Source organism: Cuculus canorus, chromosome 26, assembly GCF_017976375.1.
Source record: "Cuculus canorus isolate bCucCan1 chromosome 26, bCucCan1.pri, whole genome shotgun sequence".
NCBI lineage: Eukaryota > Metazoa > Chordata > Aves > Cuculiformes > Cuculidae > Cuculus > Cuculus canorus.
Genome location: NC_071426.1, coordinates 4,579,777 through 4,602,919, shown reverse-complemented (window position 1 = coordinate 4,602,919; position 23,143 = coordinate 4,579,777). Strand labels below are relative to the sequence as shown.

The window sequence follows — 23,143 nt, the reverse complement described above, 5'->3', positions numbered from 1 at the left end:
GGTTGGAAGTGGATGAGCTTTAAGATTCCTTTCAACCCAAACCATTCTATGATATGATTTTTTATTTGTGTAAGCAAGCACGTAGGTAGGGATGCACACGCTACAAGTTATTTTAATTTCTACTGTTCCAAAATCAACTACATTTTAAACCTCAACGAGCTTAAGCAAAAAGACAATAGCACGCTGATCTACCGGGCAAGAATGAATTTCAAGCACTAATTCAAAGCTTATTTGCATAGATAAATATAAACTGATATGCATTTGCATCTCAACAGGTGCAATTCCAGTTCTTTAAAGACTAAGGCCTCCTTATTGGGGTGTATTTTAGGAGTTACAGGCTTTAGGCACTTAGTTCTAAATCTCTGGAAGGAGGTTCCCCTCCACAAAGCCCCGCAGAGCAACAGAGTGACAAGTCAGAAGTTGCTGTTGGCTCCCAAATCCTGCTACAACGGATTTTCAGTTAAGATGCATAGAACTAGAACAGTTTCAGTTCTAGACTGAACAACGAATTTGAACACCCATCAGATCTAGCACATCATCTGAGCCAGCCTGCAAGTCCGTTCCTACTTGGGCTACTGCGAAAGTGAGCTGTAAATCATCCCCAAAGCACTTGCAGATAAACTGTAAACCAATTAATAGCAGAATTATTGATGTACAGCAAATATTTTGCTAAGAATTTGTCTGAAACTCTGTCACCACTACACCCTTTACAGCACTGATTTATAAATCATTGAACAAACAGTGGCACATCCAATAAATACTTTATGAATGTTTGCCAACCATTTATCTTACATAATATGGTATAAATACAGTGCAAATAGTGCAATGTTTGAGTACGCTGCTTATAAATTACAACCTGCACACTAGCAACTACAGGCTAGAGAAACGCTTATTCCTTTGCCCAGTACAAGGAATTTGAAGAGGAATCTGGCCCCACACTTGGGGGTAGGGTAGGATGAAATACAAGCCTTGCCTCTAATTATTTGCTAATGGTAGTGTCTACTACACCTCTGGTTTTATTATCAGCCAAGTCTGAAGTGCTGAGGGACATGGTTTAGGGAGTGTTAGGAATGGTTGGACTCGATGATCCAATGGGTCCTTTCCAACCTGGTGATTCTGTGATTCTGTGAAGTCTGTCTGTTCTTCCTTCTGTGCCATTCTTTAAGCTTTGGAGGAGTTCCCCATAAAAATGCACACTCCACAGGCTCCTCCACCTGAGTTTTAGAGGAAAAAATCTCTGAAAAAACACCCCACTCACTACAAAACATTCCTATTTCCAACACTTCTTACAGCAAATATTCTGTTCATATAATCTTTTGTAAAGAATCGTGGCATGGAATGGTTTGGGTTGGAGGAGACCTCAAAGCCCATCCAGTTCCACCCCCTGCCATGGGTAGGGACGCCTCCCACTGGATCAGGGTGTTCCAAGCCCCATTCAACCTGGTCTTGAACACCTCCGGGGATGGGGCAGCCACCACTGCTCTGGACAACCTGGGCCAGGGCCTCCAACCCTCACAGCAGAACTTTCTCCCTAAGACCTCATCTCAATCTCCTCTCTTTCAGCTTAAACCTGTTGCCCTTCATCCTATCCCTGTACTTCCTGATCAAGAAACCCCTCCCCAGCTTTCCTGCAGCCCCTTTCAGTCCTGGAAGCTGCTCTAAGGTCTCCCCAGAGCCTTCTCTTCTCCAGGCTGAACAACCCCAACCCTCTCAGCCTGTCCTCATACGGGTGGTGCTCCAGCCCTCACATCACCTTCAGCATCCATCTGCTTTCCCTCAAATGATTCTTGCAGAAAAAGTTCTTCAGACAAAGATTCCCTTTTTCTTACTTTGCTTTAGAGCAGTGAGGACTACAGATCCTGGATCCAGGACTGGGGTCATGTGTGGGGTAAACACAAATATTAACTTAAAGAAGGTGTAATTCATTTTCTTATTACATTTCTTAAATCCCAGTGTTGCAGCTCATCTCACTTCAGCGGATACACGTGAAATATGCCTAAATCCGCCAAGATTTCTTCATGTCTGCCACTGGCTCAGAAATGCCTCGTACACCTATATCTAGGGGAAATCACAGATCCTGAGGATTTAAGAACATAAAGTGCTACTGTTCAGCAGGAAGTTGATCTACATGACCTCCAGAGGACTCTTTCAACCCATGTATGATTTCATTAGGCCAGTCCTCGTGCTTTTAATGAATGAAACAGCCAAATGCAGTTAAGTTCAATCTTTCCCTGAAAATCCAGCCTGAATAACAAGTCAGACAGTGGTGACTTAAAACATATTTTGGGCTAATTTTTGGAGACATGCAATTTTTTTCCAGCAGAACACTAACATCACAGTGTGTCTTTTTCAACTCTCAGTCCCAGGAGGACATTGGAGAAAACATTTTCTTTTTCCTTCTCATTGGCCTATCAAGATCCTTTCATTCCTGCTGTTCTAAGAACGCACTTTTAGCAAATGAGAGTGCTTCAGATCACTGGGGAGTCCAAGGCACTGATTGAAAGTCACCAGCTACCATACTTTTTGCCTTATCAAATTGATTTTCCTTGCCTCTTTAATATGCAAAATATCACCGGGGGGTGACAGGGAAGGGGGGAGGCACAGAGGGCTTTATAACTTTATTATTAATTTCTATTCTACTTGCACCAACAGCTGTCACCAAGACCAAGGCTGCACTGGTGCAAAATGCTGGGCGTAAGATGCAGGTTCTATCCTAAAAAGTTCACTATTTAAATGAGAAACACTAACAGCTAGGAGGGAAGGAGAAAAAGGAAAATGATATTCCCAAGGTTCCGTGGTAAAGCAATAACAGAGGCAGAATAAAACAGACCACAGAGGTGAGGCAGCAGCTCATCACAGTCGGTGATGCCATGAACTGCCTTAAAAACCACTGCTGCACCAACGACATTGCCTTTCTCTGTAGTGTTCGCAGGACGGCAACAGGAATAAGCTCTACTACCTGTCCAGCTGGCAGCTGATCATCTGTACCTTCCCTCTGCGGGAGGCAGTGCCTCCTCGGCTACCCAAGGCTGCCTTGAAGATGCACAGTGTTTCGGCTGCTACGGAGTTTAGAATGACTGTCTTCCTTTTTTGTCCAATTCTGGATACCTCCTAGAGAAAAAAAAAGAACCCCAAAATTACTAAAAGAACCACCAATGCATTTAGAAGGTTATTTGCAGCTATTTAGAAAACTCATCTTACCTGTAGTTCAAACCCGCAACAAAAATAAACAAGAAATTATATATATATTGCTCATTTAATTTGTAAAGTCACCTAAATAATTGCGTGGGACGATGTACCTCAAAGCCACCGAAGCTCGTCGTGTCTTCGAAGCAGGCAGATAATGTTCACATCCATCTCTGCAACTCATCGAAGACCTCCGAAGTGCTGAGTGAGCACTGGAGGGCTGCTTGGCAGCGACTTTGTGAGCGAGAACCCTTTGATCTGCCTGCTTCAAAAGTCGTTTTATTTTTGCCATACCAGAATATGTCTCAGCACAGGAATGACAAAGGTGTAATGCACCCCTTGACTCCAGTAATGACTGATATAATTCTCTTCTGTAGACTAATTTACTTTCACCTGCCTACATATTATTAAGCTGCCAGCCACCAGCGCATCAAAGGAAATAATGGGTGTTAAGTACCAGAGAAATAACCGCACGAGAGACAAATGAAGGAATAGCTGAGACTGCTCCTCCAATCAGGACACAAAACTGCTGCGTTTTTGGGTTTCCTCACTCTGTATTTGACCAAGTCTTTCTGTTTAACTCTTTTACCGGCGTGGAGTTAGGCTGGCTGGATTTTTAAGGAAAGGGCTGGTTTATTCTTATTTACCATTGACAAACACTCTTGCTAAAATAATAACAATAAAATCTCATCTTTTCGGTGATGAGCAGGACTCTGTAGCGATCAGGAAGAACGCTTCCTGCTCTCGCAGGGCACTGAGGAACACGTGTGTCGCCCCAAATCCACTTTTTGCCACGTTTTCTGGGAGCGAGGAGAGCTTTTAATTCTTGCCCTCTAACAAGCCCAAACTCAAAACCTGTCAGAGCCTTCTTTATTGCCACTAACATTATGTGGAAGGTGTTCCAACGCTTGTGCATGGGCAGTAACATCAGACAGGTAATTTACTCTTCTTAATTTAAGGCAAGGTTCCAGCGTGTTGGGCCAACAGCATAAACCCTCCTTTCCCTAAAGGTCTAAAAAAAGGACTCGTGACATTTAAAGGAGCCCAATTGCTGGAACCACCTAAAAATTAATTCCCATCACCATGAAGTATATTAGACCCTTAAATCCTCCTGCAGCTTAAAAATATCCAGATTCCCCGTGTACAATGTGCCAAATCCCTTCAGGGATGTTTTCCAATGGGAAGTGAAGACAAAATCATCTTTATCAATCTTAGGAATGCTTCCAATTCGTTACGGAAAAGGGCAGCTTGTTCCAAAACAATTCTAAATCTAAGAGCAAAAAAATTGAAAGCCTTGGAAATAATTCCAAGCATAAAACTGCTTTTACAGGCTCTTTTCCCTTAGTTGCAGATTCTACCTACAGCTTTATCAGGATAGTAGAATTCCAACCCCCTGCTGACATTTGCAAGATAATTATTAGCTAGAAAGAGAGGCAGCAGCCAGTTTTTTCCCTCAAAGTCCTTCAGAACCTGTTATTTGGTCATGCCATTTGCTGTCTTACGCACAGCACAAAGTTCAGCAGCTTTGGTCTGAAGGTCAGTGGGGTTTTATGACGGTTTGCCCAAATCCTGCACAACGTGAGCCCTCAGCAGCCGCTTTTGGCTCTGTGGCACTCGGCCGCTGTGCAGTGACCAGAAAGATGCCACCACGAGCAAACGTACAGTAATGAGTTCTCTTCCGTAGGGTCCCGTTTGCTGTTTGCTCAGAGAGGAATCATTAGGGACAGCGCAAAATTCTGATTTCTTGGGTCTTACCTGGGGACGGGGTGAGTTGCTCCATCCTCCCTTTGAGAGCAGTCACCTCCCTCACCAAAACTGCGTGAAGAGCAGTAGAAAGACCTTCCCACAGAAGAGTTCGGGCACGGTTTTAAGCTGATGCTGTAATATAATCACATCATTCCAGGAACAAAACAAATACGAAATAACAAAAGACTGGAAATGGAAGCATTACAGCTCTGGGTTTTTGCATTAGAGTTAAAAAGCAAGTTTTCCATCACATTTATCTGGCTTTAATTCCAGCCACGGCAGTTTAAATTTCAATTTCTCTTACACCTAGAGCCCCAGACACGCCTGTACAGAGCCTTTTCAGTTTGATCACCACCACCACCACTACTTTAGGTAGCTCAGTACACGCTGCAACAGCTCCTGCTTTGATCTAAAGCAATCCATGGCATAAATATTTCGCTTTTCATGACTGTTAGCACTAACTTCTTGTCCTCAGAACATTCCTGGAACATTACCTCCTTAATTGTAAAGAATACAAAGAAAAGACACAGAGTTCTTGCCCAAACTGGCATCAGTGTATAAATAGCAATGTTTCAGGCAGGAAAGCATGAATTCAGCCAGGAGATGGTGCACACAGCAGTCTGTTCTGTTCTCCACGGGCAGCACAATTCCCAATAACTGCAAAGAAAACCTGTTATCTGTGTGACGCCTCCCAAACCATCGCTAAACTTGGGTGATTTGGACATCAGGAAATGAAAAAAAAGGGCGCTTGGTTAATTCTTTTCAGTAGTCACAAAGTTGCTTTTACGAGAGCCCCAGGGGAAGTTGCATTGAGGAAGATTATAAATGGAATTAAGGAAACAACCAGCTATTCTCCAATATTCACGTGACCTCAGCAGCTGGGGAGTTAAGGGAAAAACATCTAAAATGACAATAAGTATTCCAGCTTTGACGTTCTCTCCTCTGGTTGTGCTATCAGGTACGTCAGCGCCCTCTTAAAAATTGAATCAGAATTATACAACTGTCTTTAATGAACCTTATAATAAAAACATTACCATCCTCATCTGCTAGAAGCATGGGAATGCCATTACCCTTTTGATGTGCACTGAAATGTATTCCACTGCTTATGCGGAGCCCACAGGAATCAGTGGGAGTTGTTCCATTTGCAGCTCCGGTCAATAGGCTGTGGGTCAACGTTTTAAACTCAATTTGAAGGAAACCAGTGTTTCGAGCAGCTTTCTTGCTCCATCCACAGCATTGCTAAGGCTGACAGATGTCACGACGCCTGACAGAGCTCGCTGTAAGCTCATCACCCAGCCTCTCACTCCAGTTGCTTTGCATTTCCTAACACTTAATTCTAAATATATTACCTTTGATGCATCGAGTTGACTTTGTACATCCGAGTTTCCCTGCAAGCTGCCTAGCGCACGGAATCTGTACAGCCATAGAAATTCCTCCTTGCCTTTCAGAGAAAAATATACAAATTTTTCAGGGGAGAAACACAGAAGAAAATATAATATCATATATTTGATAAAAAACTCAGCACTTCCAGAAATTCATTAAGAATTTACCTTGTAGCTGAGTGTATTTTTCTCATGAAAACACCCAACATAAATACACGAAACAATCACAAAATTCGTTTTGCCCTAAATCCCACGGTTGTATTATTCGCAATTTTAAATACTTTATGTTGTGATCTGAAACGGTTCATTTCAGAGCAGGGTTTGCATCTGAACAGCCTGCCTTCCAACAGAAACAAAAATACCATTTCGTAATAAAAGAAGGGTTTTTTTCTCCCTCTTCCCCCCCCCCCCCCCCAGGCCCATTTAGGTATTCTGATGGAATCACCTCTTCACCTTTTCTTAGACAAGCCAAATAAATTGAATTTCTTCAGACTCAGGTTTTTAAACCTCAAACCAATTAGATCTCCTTCTAAGAGGTGAGATAGAGGTGAGACAGGACAAGGCACTGTTTCCTTCCTCCAGTGAGTCACCGTGTCATACATCCAGAAAAACCATTCAAACAGTAGCTTGGCTGTGGTGTCCCAACCACAAAATAATATGTTTATTTTTTTCCACCACTTTTTTTTTGTTGTTGTTGTTGTTGTTGTCATTTTATTGATAAAAACTACACAAAAACTAACTGATCATAATAATTAATTAAAAAACCAAAAAACCAATGTTACACATTCTCCTGTGTTTTAGAAATTGTGTCAGCCAGTGAGTTTCACCAAATACTCTTGCTTTAAAAGATTTTCCTTCTGATCCATTTCAAGCATATCACTTCCATTTTGGTTCCCAAACGTCCATTAATTTTGCTTAACAAGCACTGCTGGACTGTAAATACGAGAGTCGTTACTCCATGGTATGTTTTTCCCCTTTTTAGAGCCCGAAAAGTAATTGTAGTGTCAATAATGAAGCACAATGAAGATAGTAAAAATCAAAAGCACCCTCCATAGTGTACAGCCTGTGTCTTAAATGTACATGCACCCAAGTTTCTTTGTTTCTGCTGCATCAATTGCCAATGTCCTTTTGGTTCAACATAAGCTTTAATGCCCATGTCTGAAGTTGGAAATATTAGCGCTTGACCACTAAAAGAAAAAAAAAAATAAAAGACATCAAAAAAACCCAAAACTCAAAAAAAAAGAAGAAAATATATATCTATCTTTTGTGTCTTTAAAAAGAACAAAAATATTAAACCAATCTTTGAAGAGTAATAAACACTTAATAAGGAAACATGGCTGACCCACCCCACTCGAACCCCACCCTCCCCATCCCTTTTATTTTTACCTGTGGTTCTCCTTCCCTGGAACCGTGCAATGTAGAAAAATCAAATATACAAACAAAACTCTTAATCCATCCCTTTATGTAGCTAGAGTGAAATCTATTTTTTGTTTTGTTTTTTTTTAATAAGAACTTGACAATCTCTCTTTAATATTTACATTGAGGAATTTGTTTGAAAGTTTAAAGCAAGGAAAATCCTGAAGTTCTCAGTGTGTACTGCAAGACAGCATTTCCACAGTCTGCGGAGTTTGCTCGATCCCCTTCCCTTTGTCCGTGTTGGAACATTTGGAACTGGAATGGTAGGTTTTAGTTTCTTGCCCTGCTCTCTTCCGAGATGAAAGGTCCCTCAAAAGAACTCCCCACTCCGCCCCCTGAAGAAGTTGTCTCCATCGTTAGTTTGGTATTCTTTCAATGTAAATGGCTGGAGCAGCCGAACGCGCAATTGTAGCTATGAAGCTGTGGTCTCGACTGAGTTCCAGGTTGGTTGTCTCAGCCTGCTCCCGGGACATGGTATCGTACCCCTTATTTACATGGAGAGGCTTATGAGCTTGGCAGTATCCGATCACTGGTTGGTCGTAACTGTAATAGGGTAAAGTCTTCATGTGGTGAGGAACCTGCACCAGAGAAACAGAGATCAAAAGAGAGATACATGTAAATAATGTGCTCCGTCACACGTTCGTACAGTATCTATCACAGTGCAGCCTCAAACGCAGTGAATCGAGTCACCTTCCCTGGAGGTGTTTAAGGAACGGGTGGATGAAGTGCTGAGGGACATGGTTTAAGGGAGTGTTAGGAACAGCTGGACTCGATGATCCAGTGGGTCCTTTCCAACCTGGTGATTCTATGATTCTAGGAATGCTCAGCACCTCGGCATTCAGAGAGTTGTTTGGGTTGGAAGGGATTTTATAAAGGTCATTCAGTTCTACCTCCACTGCCATAAGCGGGGACACCTTCTACTGGATCAGGCTGCTCATAGTTTCAGCCAACTTTGTTTTGAACACTTCCAGGGATGGGGCATCCATCCACATTCATCCCACGGTTCTCCAAATAAACCTTTGGGGTTCTAGGCTGCCTGTAGCACACACACATCCCTCAAAAAGTGCTACTTACACTCCTGTTAGTCAGTAGGTTCCCACTTGTGGATGGAGTCACATCTGTTGAACACCTCTGTAGTCACAGACTTGTGTTTTCAAAACACTCTCAAGTGCTGAATCCTGACATCTTTTGGACAATTTGGCTACGAAGGGTGAACTGGAAGCTCCTGATCAGAGAGTCATTATGATTGGAAAATACTTCTAAGCTCAATCAGTTCAACCGTCAGCTCAACACCTCTGTGCTGACTGAACCATGTCCTGAATTGCCATACCAACGTGTTTTTTGAACACCTCTAAGCATAGAGACTCCACCACTGCCCTGGGCAGCCTGGTCCAGTGCTTCACCACTCTTTCAGTAAATAAATTTTTCCTTATATCCAATTGAAACCTCCTGTTGCACAATTTGATGCCAGTTACTCTTGTCCTATCACTTGTTACTTGGGAGAAGAGCCCAGCACCCACCTAACTATAACCTCCTTGCAGGGACCTGTCGAGAGTGGTAAGTAATATAAACCTTTCAAAAACTGGCCCTTGTCCCAGTGCCTTGAAAGGGTCCAAGAATTCCTACAAAACACAGACCAGCCAGATCACGTCAAGGACCGGAAAATCTGGCTGCCAGCACGTGCAGCTTTCAGCACAGCTGGTAAACTTCTTTATTTCTTCTGCGACAAATCTGCTTGTCCAAGGTCGCAACTTTCTGGGTTCTTTATCTTACAACCTCACCAAAAGAAACACTGTCAGAGCCTCAACTGATGCTGGCTGGAGCTGAGAAGATCCACACCTTGTAAAAACAGCCATATATTTGAAAAATCTGCAAGATCTATTCTGAACTTCATCCTGTCTTTATGCAAATATTCAGAAACTGCCAGCTACCTACCTTTTTTTCCCCTCCCATAAATGTTCTATGCTTGCAAATGTTAATCCTACAACTAAATATGACTTAAGGCACAACATCAGAAACAAATCTTTGCAGATAATCTTATCATCTGCAAGAGATGAGCTGATCAAGTAGAAAGAAACATGCTCTTAGTGAGAAAAAAATACAAACCAACACAGGCTGCAGGAGTTGGAGGCAAGAGTTTATTCTAACAGTGCTAGGAAACCTGACCTCGTTGTACCTGGACAGATTCTACACATAATTCAGTCTTGTAACAAATACTTTTTTCCTTTTCCATGCTGAACTTTTTAATGCCAAGCTAATTTATCACAAATTTCCATTGCATGGCATACTTCATTCAGAAAGGTATAAAAAAAGCAAAGGGATTCGGAGTAGAAGTTTTGCAGGGTTAGAGTTCTTCTTGCATTTGGATCCCCTCAGCAGTCAGATTCCTCCCCTGCTTCTCTCCAGAATGCTGGAGACATTCCAAAACCCTTCCACTAGCTGGAATTCAGCTGAAAATGTCATTTTACGTGACAGCTGAACGGCAAGAATGCAGAAGACAAGCTGCTCGGTAGAATTTGATGGGACAACTGTGTTCACTTGTGGATCAAATTCAGCCACAGTGCAAGAAACTCCAACTCCCTTTGGATACAATAATATCCATGCCAATTCACATCAGGGCTTGAATTTGTCCTCAGCCTTTCAGGCAGCTCTTTATGATTCTATAAAAGCCAAGGACTGTTTGTGTTCTGGAGAGTTGAGAGATTGAGGTCCCGACTTTACAGCAATAATACACAGTACATTAACCACCCTAGTCTTGCATGCAGCACTGTTTGCTTGTTTTCTTCCCTGCTCCACACAGGAGTCGAAAGGATCAGGATCTCAACAACATCCCGAAACAGTGGATAAAAACGCTTCCTTTTCAATTTTTTCCCAGGAGTTATATGGAGTCTCTCACTTGTCTTCATTTAAGTTGGGTTCGTGTATGTCTGAAATCATATTCATAAGGGTCACTGTGCTGCGTGTGTGGAGAGGAGGTGCATATCTTTCATCAGTGTGAAAAGTAAAATGGGTACATAGAATAGATAAGGATGAAAAAGACCTCCAAGATCATCAAATCCAACCATCAACACAACATCACCATGCCTAAACCATGTCCTGAAGCTCCACACCTACATGTTTATTATTGAACACCTCCAGTGATGGTGACTCCACCACTGCCTTGGCCAATGAATCCACAGAAGACACATTTTTTACTGGCTAGAACGTGGAGTAAGGCTGAGAATTTATCTACCAGCAAATCAAAGGTAGAGCTAGGAAAAGAACTGAGATCTTCTAGCACAGTGTCCTTTGCTGCCTTCTCCTGCCGCTAACCACAGCCATTTGTGCTCTAAACATTTCATTTGGATGAAGTTCAATTTTAAGTGAAGATAAAGAGTTGCTCACATGGAAACACAACAGAAACAAAACAAAACTCTTTCTTTCATGTAATCTGTCATAACATCTGACTCGGTTCTTGGCTTCACATGCTCACTCATGGTTATGCTCCATGACAACATGGTCCAGTGCAGCGTGTGGAGCTCAGGGCTGGGATCCAGAATGCCAGGACGTTTAACAGGAGATGATGCACGTGCCTCTTCACAGCATTTTCTTATTAATTTCTGTTTTAATTTCATTAAACTGAAACTGCCTAATATCTATTTGAATCATAGATTGAAATCGTGGAATGGTTTGAGTTGGAAGAGGCTTTAAAGCCCATCCAGTTCCCCTCCCGCCCTCTCCCATGGGCAGGGAGACCTTCCATGGATCAGGTTGCTCCAAGCCCCATCCAATCTGGCCTTGAACCCCTCCAAGGATGGCGCAGACACTCCTCTGGGCACCCTGGGCCAGGGCCTCCCCACCCTCATAGCAAAACATTTCTCCCTAAAATCTCATCTCAATCTCCCCTCATCCTATCCCTGCACTCCCTGATCAAGAGCCCCTCCCCAGCTTTCCTGGAGCCTCTTTCAGTACTGGAAACTGCTCTAAGTTCTCTCCAGGCTGAACAAGCCCATCTCTCAGACTGTCCTCATATGGGAGGTTCTCCAGCACTCGCATCATCTCTGTGGCCTCCTCTGAACTTCTCGAACAGATCCGTGTCCTTTCCGTGCTGGATTAAAACTTTTTTGCAGTAGGGAAAAGATAAACAAAGTGGAAGACTCTCCAACGGCACTGATACGCATGTGATGGGCATTTCGGTTTCCGTCCATGTATGGCGCCAAGTAGGATTCTGCTCTAATGACTAATATGTGACCATATTGGCTATGCAGTGCTGCAGATAATTAAGTCAATGAAAGAATCTATGCTCTGTCTTGACTCCATTGCACAATGAGCCAAAAGCCTTTCAAGCGCTGTAGGAGTTCATGTGGGTTTGGGGCTAATGGGCTGGATTAGTTAGCTGGTATTGACTTCTGGAGTCCACACCTTTGTAGATCTTCACTCTCAATGTAATAAACATTGAATCTTAGCAGCCATGCACTTCAAACAAAGCTTCTATTAAAAGCAAAAATTTACATTAATTCCCAGCTACAGGAGGAAGATAAAAGATTCAGCGGAGGAAATTTAGGAATGCAAATCTTCCCTTTCACAGCCGAATTGACATTGTAGAGGTTAACAACTCAACAGCCTTGCTGCAACTCCCTTTGAAACAAGCTGAAGTAGCTTGAGTTTACCTGATAGTCAGTGAAAATGTGGCCCGCACTAAAGAGAGATTTCTTAGCATTCCGTGTCCACTTTTCTTTTGACATTCAGCAAAGATATTCAGTTGAACCCTCAGTCATTCCAACATGCAAAAACATGTATCCACACTCCAGCTCAGGTGTTTCGTCTTTTTAATTCCTTTTACACTGCACTGAATTTCATCAGCAGCTTTACTTGTTTACATCATAAATACTGGGAGCTAAAGTAGCTACGTTACTTTATACATTTCTGATGATACTTACACAATAAAGCCCCATTGAAAAATAAAATTCAGTTTGGAATTCTACTTCAGGTTGTCCAAAGAAGTCGTGGCTGCCCAATCCCTGGAGGTGTTCACGTCCAGGTTGGATGGGGCTTTGAGCCCCTGATCCAGTGGGAGGTGTCCCTACCCATGGCAAGCGGGTATGGGAGGCTGGAACTGCATGTTCTGTAAGGCCCTTCCAACCCAAACCACTCTGTGATTCTATGACTCTCATAGTTGTGGTCATTCAAACCTAGATGTTCACCAAAAATGCTTTTCTGCAACTTGAAAAGTGTATCAGCAGAGATGAAACCTTACCTGACAGCTACTGAACCTGGTGAGCTCTAAAGAATATTGGATTGGGTCCCAAGTGAACATCAAGAGACCTTATTTCTAAACAACTTTTCTCTCTCCTCCATCTCTCATCGCATGTTAAACACCCTCACGCCCTCTTAACTGCTCACACTGCCTCCTAATGGGATGCTTCAGGCAACCTGAAATCCAGCCGTGTTACGACACCTCTCTATCAAGTAACACCGAGAGTTAACAGAACACCAAGATCTTCCCTTTGACCGCGATTCTCACTTAAGCATTTTCTTCTCTGCTCACAGCAACAGACTTATTGCAGTGAAGACTAGCGAAGGATCGGACAGAGATTTATTCTCTGTCTCACTCAGAATCACTTGCAGTTCAGCGAGATCTAATCACCACCAGTCCCCGGTTGAAATAATTTCCTGGTAAACTGTTAAATCAAATGTTGGAAACACAGGTTTTCAGAGCAGATCTATGTCATGTTGGAAATATTACAAGCTTTTTCTTTATGCTCAGTTTTGAAGAAAGATCTCCCACCGTTGTTATCCTGCAGAGAAGGAATTTCTTTGTTGAGAAAGGTGAATGGCCACGGATGTCCAAGTGACTCTCGGTACCAGAAATAACAGCAAGCAGAGAGAAATTTAGTATGAGGATGGACTGACAATCCCAGCACCAGTTTCTAGGGGAGGTCTCCAGTGGGATGGAGTGCGCCTCACTTTTACCCCTGCGAGCAGAATGATGTGAGGGCACAAACTGTCACAGGGCCCTCAGACAAGTCACTGCTTTGGCAAAAACCTGCAGCCTCCAGCCCGCAATGAAGTGATGGACTTTAGAATCTTAGAATCATGGAATCATTAAGGTTGGAAAAGACCTCTAAGATCATCCAGTCCAATCATCAAGCCATCACCACTGTGCCTACTAAACTGTGTCCTAAAGTACCACATCTACATGTTTTTTTAATGGTTCCAGGGATGGAGACCCCACCACTGCGTGGGCATCTGGTCCAATGCTTCATCCTTTTTTTCAGTAAAGAAATTTTTTCTAATATCCAATCCAAACCTCCCACGGTGCAACTTGAGCCATTTACTCTCAAGACCTTTCTGAGAACCAGACTGTTTCGGCTCTCCCAGGTTGGGTACTTTGCCTTTATACATCCCATGTTCAGACGCTGCAGTTTATATGTCTTCTATTCTATCGCCTCTGTTTTTAAAGAGAAAGAATGCTCTGATTTTAGCGCTAAAGATGTGCTCCATTCATCCTGATGGACAACGTGATAGGACAGCCATTGCTGTGTTGCAGTTCTCTTCTACAAAACAAAACCGAAGCATGAATGTTCTCAGGCAGTCGAACGTTATCTGGTTTCACACTTGCTGCTACTTTCTAATCCAGGCAAACTGATTTATGTGTAAATGCCTGCCTAGGTAATGATTATATGATCAAATTAGTGTAACTTTAGAAGCTGTCCATATGTAGCGGAAACCCAGAATTACAAAATATGGAAGCTGTGTTTTCACATTAGTGTTAGTATTTGGTCTCAGAACACCATGACTTCATTTCTGAATTAGCATCATGGCTGTTGATAAATCAAATTCAGAGTTCATTTTAAACCCTATACCCTGTCCCTATTAAAAATAAGCAAGATACACTATCATAGCTCGACAATTAGTGAAGCACACAGCTTCACCTTAGAGATAGGCTGATTAGGCACATTAGGCAGATATAGCCGGTATAAACAATTTCAGTGGATTTCATACTGCTGAAAAATCACAGTTAACAACCCTGGAACATCCCTTTGGAGTCAGCTCAGAAAAACATCCCTATACAGGAAAATGCACAATAATGCACTTCCTATTCAACTCATTAAATGCAGACACTGGAGTTCTGAAATATGAATGGGTTTGTGTTCTCTTGTTTCCAACTGGAACAAACACAAAAGCACCTAGCTGGTTTTTAAAACAGGCTTTTTGTTTAAAATTCGTGCTTTCTAAGGTTATTCTCAAACTGACTAAAAAAAAAAAAAAGGAAAGAAAATCAAACCCCTTGTTTATTAATAAAAAATCAGAACTCAGAAATCTGAGAGCTCTGCTTTGAGGCAGCATGAGATTTTCACGAGTACTGTTTCTGCTGAGGTTCCCTGTGTGACATCTGAGCAGTTCAGGAAAACTGTCAACTTGATTTTTGTGTGAAGGTCTTAAAAATCTTTAATTAGCCCCGGTTTTCTAAGAGTTACAGATCCCACTGAGAACTTTGCCTGAGGTTGGCAAGCCTACGTTAGGCATGAAGCATTGAACAAGAACCTTTTGGTAGCTTGAATTGTAGGTGCAATTCCCACAATCAATGTCCTGCAATTTCATGTTTAATTTCCTTCCCACTCCAGCCAGAAACCACCTCTTTGCCTTCACTATTTATTTCCCACCAAATCAAATTAATGGTCTATACAGCTGCCACCAAGGAGATGAGACAGACAAGAAGGAAGGCTCAGGCTGTAGCTACAGGTCCCGCGATACCTGGTACTGCCCTGAAATCATCAGCATCGCATAAGAACCACCAGCTCTGGAGAACGAGCCTTACGAGAGGCGGCTCCGGGAACTGGGGTGGTTTAGCCTGGAGAAAAGGAGACTGAGGGGAGACCTTATCGCTGTCTACAACTGCCTGAAAGGAGGTTGTAGCAAGGTGGGTATTGGTCTCTTCTCCCTACTAACAAGGGATGGGATGATTAGGAAATGGCCTCAGGTCAAACCAAGGGAGGTTCCCATTAAAAATCAGGAAAAAAAAAATCACTGAAAGGGTTCTCAGGCACTGTAACGGGCAGTGGTTGAGTCCCTGGAGGGTTTAAAAGACGGGTAGATGATGCTCAGGGATATGGTTTAGTAGCAGACAGGCACAGTTGGACTTGATAATCTCAAAGACCTTTTCCAACCAAAGGATTCTATGATTCTAAGTCTGTAATCCACCAGTTTTCCCCACGGAATCAAAGGCATCCGGCTGAACATCCAAAGAGGGCTGGAGTTCCACAGGGACGTGTAGCACTGTAGGTCCTAATCTCTCGCTCACTTGTGTACAGACCAACTTGCACACATGTGGTTGAATCAAAGTGCTGTACAAATTAAGCTTTCCTTCTAAATAAAGCACAACATCTCCTTTGATGTACCCCTCTGCAGTCTCTTTTTTTTCCTTGCTTATGTCCACAGTAATAGTCCTACAAACTGATCTTATGGGCATCCTACATCCCTTCAGCCCTCTGTATGATACGACTCAACATTGGACACATCTGTCAGGAAGCACATAACGGAAAGAGGATTTGTGATCACATTGATTCACTTGGATCCTATCAGTCCAGCTGGAATTGTGGCTAATGCAGAGTCTTGCTGAACTCAAGGTGCTGAATACGCTTGTGACCAAACCAGACAGGGCATTCAGCAGACTAAGGCTCCCACTCCAAACGAGCAGCAAGCAGCCAGGACAAAGACAGCTCTCCCAACCAGATCCGAGGATTAAATCAATGTCTTCAGAATCAAGCCTGAAATCTTTTGTAGGATGTAGGAGTTGGAGGTAGGTGGACACAGGATGACTTCTTCAACACGTGAAATGGAAGGCTTCATCAGAAGTCAACTTGGAGATAAAAGGTTGTGGTTGGCAGGTGTTAGACCATTTCCTAGTGAAAAGAAGTGGTATCAGTGGAAATTTGGAGCCTAAATACTACAAATGACTGACAGGTCGTCAGTAGTCTATACAATTCCGGTATCGTTGGCTGGGAAAATAGGATCCCAAAATTGGCACAGACTGTCAGAAGAGAGGTCTTAGTATGAAAAATGTAGAGAAACAACAGAGTAACTATACAATCACTAGATTGGAAATGACCTTTGAAAACCAAGTGCAACCATACTAAACCATATCCCTAAGCACCCTATCTACCCAACTTCTAAGTACCTCCAGGGATGGTGACTCCACCACTGCCTGGGCAGCCGTTCCAGTGCCTGAGAACGCTTTTGGTGAAGAAATTTTTCCTAATGCCCTATTCTAAACCTCTCCCGGTTCAACTTGAGGCCATTTCCTCTCATCCTACCACCTGTGAGAAGACATAAGCACCCACCTCACTACAACCTCCCTTTAGGCAGTTGTAGACAGTGATAACGTCTCCCCTCATCCTCCTTCTCTCTTAGAAAGGAGACATAGGGCAGAAGGCAGCGCAGCCATCAGTTACTTTTGCACGTCCTATTAAAGGTCTGTTTATAGTTCATAAAAAGTTAACTCATAATTAATAACTACAGGAATTAAATAAACACCATTGTATTAGATATGGTTATAGGCATATTAACCTAATAAATTATATCCATTATATGGATATATGGGGCTATATAATACTCAACAAAATGGACTGATTTAATATCAAACAAAGTTAATTAAAATATACTTATCAATTTCATAAGTGGCAATAAAATGCTCACCAACTTTTTAAACCATTTAAAAGCTGTACAAGTTACACCATAAAGCCAGAATGTGATTGATTCAGTCCCCCCTGCAGAGTGTATTTCATGTTTTAAACCCCTATAGAACATCACCCTGTCAGTTCCACTGATGTTGTGCACTGGATTTGAAGCTTGCTCTTCCTTCCCAACAGATAACTTCCTAATCCTTCTATTCAATCACACCAGCACCTTTCCCTTAAAAACCGAACCTCTCAATGGACTGTTTAACTTAGTGCGCTTTTCTAGAGATCAGGAGAAAAATCATGCACACCCCACTGCTCCCTCTGTGGGCCGATTTGATCTTTCAATCAGTAAATGAAAAAGTTTCCCTAAAGGAAACTCCCAGAAAGAAGAGAGTCTTCTAAGCCTTGTTATTGTTCCTTGGGCAAAATATTTCTTTTAAATGGCTTTATCCTGACAAAAGGGCCCATTGATGAAAAACTGAAAGTGAGATTCACAGCAAACTTCGATTTTCCGCTGCGGAGGGACGATAAAATAAACAAACCTATCTAGAGATTCTAATTGAAAAGCCATTAATATTGCTTTCAGTGCTATTAGGATAATTTCCTATGGAATTAAATAGCAATAGATGCCTAAGGGTACAAAAAGCTTCTACACTGGATAGGGACAGTCCTGTGTTCAGTTCTGGAGTCCTCAGCATAGGAGGAACATGGATCTGTTGGAGAGAGTCCAGAGGTCACGAAGATGATGAGATGATGCGAGGGCTGGAGCAGCTCCCATATGAGGACAGACTGAGAGAGTTTGGGTTGTGCAGCCTGGAGAAGAGAAGGCTTCGGGGAGACTGTAGAGCAGCTCCCGGTACTGACAGGGGCTCTACGAAAGGCCTTTGAGGTCCCTTTCAGCTCAAACCATTCTATGATTAGTTTTCAATAGAGATGCAATATGTTGTAGTTACCTATGTAGATGAAAAAGAACTCCTTTGGGCGCCTCTCCATATCTTGAGGTGCCTAAATACACACAGTGTCAAAACTGTAGTCTCTTTTAAAGCAACTCAGCTTTCACTTGAACACTTTAATAAGCTATGCTCTCACCAAGATTTTTTGTTCCCTATGCATTTCATTAAGGGCTGTAAAGTGTAGATCATTTGTACTTAACCTATCAGGCCAAGTCAAAGGTTCCCCATGCCAAGTCTCCAAGGGATCGAGAAGAAAGAGCAGAGCACAGGTCAACAATTAGGTAATAAATTCCACAGAGCATTCTCCTGACCTCGAACACACCCAGCTCCAGCTGGCTTTCTAAATTGCTGGCATTTCAGGCCTAAAATAGTATGGAGCTGGACCTCCCAATGCACTGAAAAGCCTGAGGCATCCTCCCAGGCTCCAGGTCCAGCGCGGCATTTGGGAAACAGAGCACATAGTGCCTTTTGAAAAAGAATTAAGAATTACGACAATAAAGGAAAAGGTAGAGTTGTTTTTTCCATGCACTGATCATAAAGATGGAAACCTGCTCTATCCATTACTCATAATAAATAAGTACAGCAGTAATATCAACATCTGATAATGTTGCTGCCACAATGACAAATTAAGGCACTGGAGAATGAGTGAAATAAGTCTTTGTCTCATATTAAAATACTGCCTTTTCATTAGATCTGCTCAGAATTTATAGCATGCAAAGGAGCTACGCAGAAATCAACGGCTTCTTTAAAGATTTTAAAACACTATTAAAAGTTGTACGTGGATTCGGAATATGAAGACACCAAAATTGTACTTCCTAAGGGTGGAGAAATGTGACTCAAACTGCGCAATATTTTGTCTTTAAGACACCAGGAGGTATAAACAAGGCGACGCGATGGCTTGTGATTAAAACCCACACCAGTGCTAGAAGAAAGGGATATCCAGGTGCCTTATCAGACTGATAAAAGAAACGGAAGGTTCTGCTTCTATGTTACCTACTTATACCCAAAAGATTTTGGTTGGAGTCAAATGACAGTCTCAACACATTTTTGATTAAAAAACAGTGAGCCACATTTATAACTGGTACTAATTCCATTTGCTATGACAATATTAAACATACAGACAGTATCCAGCCCCTAGGTCTGTAAGTGATAACATGACAGAGTTGTCCTCCTCTGCCATCATTTAAAATTCAATGCTCAAAATTATGGCACTGAGCTAAGGAAGTAGATAATTTGGTTTATTTTTCAGTCGTCTTAAAACAATTGAAAGGGATCTTTCCTTACAGATAATGGATGCTGAAGAAAGGAATAACTTGAAGAAATAAATAAATAAGATGCTCACTCTACTGTTGTTTCACCTGATCTGGTCTATGTCCAACCATCAACATCCAGAGCTGTTGATCACGAATGTTTAAAACTAAAAGAAGAGAAGCAAGCAAAGCATCAGAACTGTAAACCGAGCACAAATTCAAGGAATTATTATTCTCTCCTGAGAAAACAGTGAGATAAATTCACTCCAGTGGGAGAGAAGCAAGAAGCCACGGGCACGACAGACCTTCTCGGACACGGGAGGGAGCTCCTATTATACTGTATGTCTCAGCAGGATTCTATTCATGAGAAATTACAAGATTTTAATTGCCTGCACTGTCTCCTAGCAGAGGAATCAGTGTGTATGGTGGCACAAACACATTGGCAAAAACATTAATCCAGCAGCAGAAGGGACAGCTTCTCCTCCTGATGTGCGTACGTTACTTCCATTAGCAGTGATGGGAGCAGCGTGCATACACCAAGAGGAAACCGTTTCCAAAGGTATGGATACATGACTCATATTGGGGTGAGGATTTATATAACCACCATCTTCACTGAAAGGCTAAGGAACAGCCTCTGCAGCTTGCAGCACCATAAATGAAGGTAGAATAAAGCAGAGCTAGAGGGAAATCGCTACCCCAGGTTAAGGGAGAGAAAATAATTTAAGGATGGGGAGGCAGTATTGGCAGAAGGGTGAATGAGGGGGAATGGTTTTCAGCTGAAAGAAGGGAGACTGAGATGAGATCTTAGGAAGAAATATTGTGCTGTGAGGGTGGGGAGGCCCTGGAAGAGGTTGCCCAGAGCAGGGGTGGCTGCCCCATCCCTGGAGGGGTTCAAGGCAAAGTTGTATGGGGCTTAAAACCCCTCATCCAGTGGGAGGTGTCCCTCTGGCACAGGGGTTGGAGTTGGATGATCTTTAAGGTTCTTTCCAACCCGAATTGTTTCATGATTCTGTACCAGGGCAAAAATATCGTTCCATTGCTCATCTATGAGTATGTGACATACAAAGGAGGAATGCAACAGCAGCATCGTTACTGCTTTCTGAACAGGCTCCTGAAGCGTCAAACAGGGAGAACAGAAAAGGCAGGGCAGGGACTCACAGAGTACACAGCATTAGAAAATTATTAACAAACATGGGTTCATGTTTCAGTCATGTTCTATAGCATCTTTGTATATCAGAGTTCAAGCAAGCAGAAAATTAATGCAAGACTGTCCAGCATTGCAGGCGAGGACATTACACAATGATAGCATTATTTTTTAATACTCTACAGAAAAAAAAAAAAAATGACTTTTTCATTCCCCTGGGCAAGTTTTATAATATGCAGGGAAATCATCAGCAAAGACATACTCAGAATCTCTGAGAAAACTCGGAGGAAGATTGGTTAGAAAATATTCTTGGCTTAGCAATCTTTGCTGCTGCAAAACCAATCAGATCAGTTAAGTTATTCCACGAAAGCAAAAGCAACGAAAATGCTTATTGAGTGACAGCAGTTTAGTGACATTTTTAATGCAGAAAAGAACAAAAAAAAAGCAGCCAACTAAACAAATTATGTGTTAAATCCCCAAAACAGCCCTTGTATAGCAAAAAATCCTAGAATGGTTTGGGTTGGAAGAGACCGCAAAGCCCATATAGTTTCACCCCCTGCCATGGGCAGGGACACCTCCCACTGGATCAGGAGCTCCAAGAACCATCCAACCTGGCCTGGAACCCCTCCAGGGATGAGGGAAGCCACCACTGCTCTGGGCAACCTGGGCCAGGGCCTCCCCACCCTCACCGGGAAGTATTTCTTCATGATATCTCTTCTAAATCTCCCCTCTTTCAGCTCCAGAGAAGAACGTGAAAGAAGAACGCAGAAACCACACGGACGAAAACTTGAATCACTAGAAAGTAACATTTAATGGTCAACCCACTGGGGACTGGCATGGAAATCACGAAGCAGCAGGAAGGACAGCTACTCCACACCGTCTTTTCTCCGTGGAGAAGGAAATCAACCCATTGTCTTTTGTCTTATTTCTGAGTTCAAACAGTGAGCTGCTCCAGACAGGGGTCCAGGATTGGAACAGCTTGGGGAGTGCTCTGTGTCAAGATCACCACTCTCCCCTCTGAAACAGCTGTCAGCTGGCAAGAGCCAAAGCTGTAATTACCAGCGAGCAGATCGTGATATGTAAATCTGACCGGAAGCCTGAGCCTAGCTCTGAAAAAAACAAGAAAAAGCATTCAGAGGCAGAAATAAAGCAGTCAAGCACTGTTGAATCTAGCCAGGAGAGGGCTGTAGAGTACACGGACCTCGATGCGTGCTAGCTCGTGGCACTGTGCACACTCTGGCATTTCAGGAAAGCCAAACAAAGCGGTCTCGTCCCCTCTCTGACGCAATGAACGTTAATAAGCACAAACAGTAGTTACCGGCTCAGACTGTCTCTGCGCTCGTGCACAGCAGTAGCGATGGGGTATAAATGAAAAGAGCCAGGTTCAAAGAGTCACGCTGGAAAATAAAATCTGGCCCCTAAGCTCGATTTTGAAAATCAAAGGAGCTGCTGTCTGAAATATCTGCAGCCCACATCAAGGAGTGACAGCACGCCTGAAGAAGCTCTCAGCCAGCCAAGTACTAGCCAAATGATTAACGGCACCTCTAATATCTTAAAATCATTCTGTTTGGGAAAAGTAACACCTATATCAGAAGGGATCAGCGAAGACATAAGTAATTCAACTTTAACAGAGCACAGTATGACTTTGGTGTATTACTGGTGTGGACGAACATAGGGCTGTAACCATTAAACTTCTGCACGAGACCTTTGCCTTTGATGGGTCTATAGCAGTCGCAGCCACCTAGAACAAATACCCAAAGTTTAGGTCATCCATGAGTTATCATGTCCTGATCACTAACTGGGAGAAGAAATACAAAGAGATAAATAAGCTTCTCATCATCCAAAATCTGTTATTTATTTGCAGTGCCCAGAGGCTTTGACCGAAACTGAAACAGCAATGTGGTAACCAATGCTCATGCATTTAGTTAGAGCCCTTGCCCTGGAGAGCTCACACTCCAGACAGGCATGACAGATGAAGGGTGGGAGAAAGGAAAACAGCAAACAAGAAAATATCTCTAAACTGATGCACAGATTGAGGGACAGATTTTTCCACAAGCTAAATACATGAATACAGATCTTTTATCCACATCCCTTATCATGTGGCCACGGTAACTCTGTGTGTATTTGTAAGCGATACAGCCCAGTATGAGCAAATCTGCAGAGCACAGGAGTCAGAGTTGAGAACGCAGCGTCCACAACACACACGTTGCAGAGGATTTACATCCAGCTAGTTCCAGTCTGGGCCCATAAACTTTCAGAGCAGATCTAGCTTCACCTCAGAAAGATGCAGTCTCTGTTCTCAGTGACTGCTCTGGGATGTTAACTGAAGCACCTCAAGTAAGGACAATCTCGAGACTCACATCACAAGTGTAATCTTGATCTGAACTAAAACACCGATGGAAAC

General features: G+C 42.7%; 1 protein-coding gene across 12 annotated transcripts in view; it reads right to left on the bottom strand.

Moving 5' to 3' along the window:
* Positions 1-6,937: 6,937 nt before the first annotated feature.
* LRRTM4 (leucine rich repeat transmembrane neuronal 4) overlaps positions 6,938-23,143 on the bottom strand; it is a 519,233-nt gene continuing 503,027 nt past the window's right edge. For 10 of the 12 annotated variants that reach the window (XM_054089009.1, XM_054089008.1, XM_054089012.1 and 7 more), the window contains 2 exons: positions 7,701-8,308; positions 6,938-7,501 (listed from right to left, as the gene is read on the bottom strand). In XM_054089009.1, coding sequence (XP_053944984.1) covers positions 8,087-8,308 — 222 coding nt within the window. In that variant the 3' untranslated portion in view covers positions 6,938-7,501; positions 7,701-8,086. Of the gene's footprint in view, positions 7,502-7,700; positions 8,309-23,143 lie in introns of those variants that run through there. The other 2 variants (XM_054049569.1, XM_054049570.1) reach the window with 2 other exon arrangements.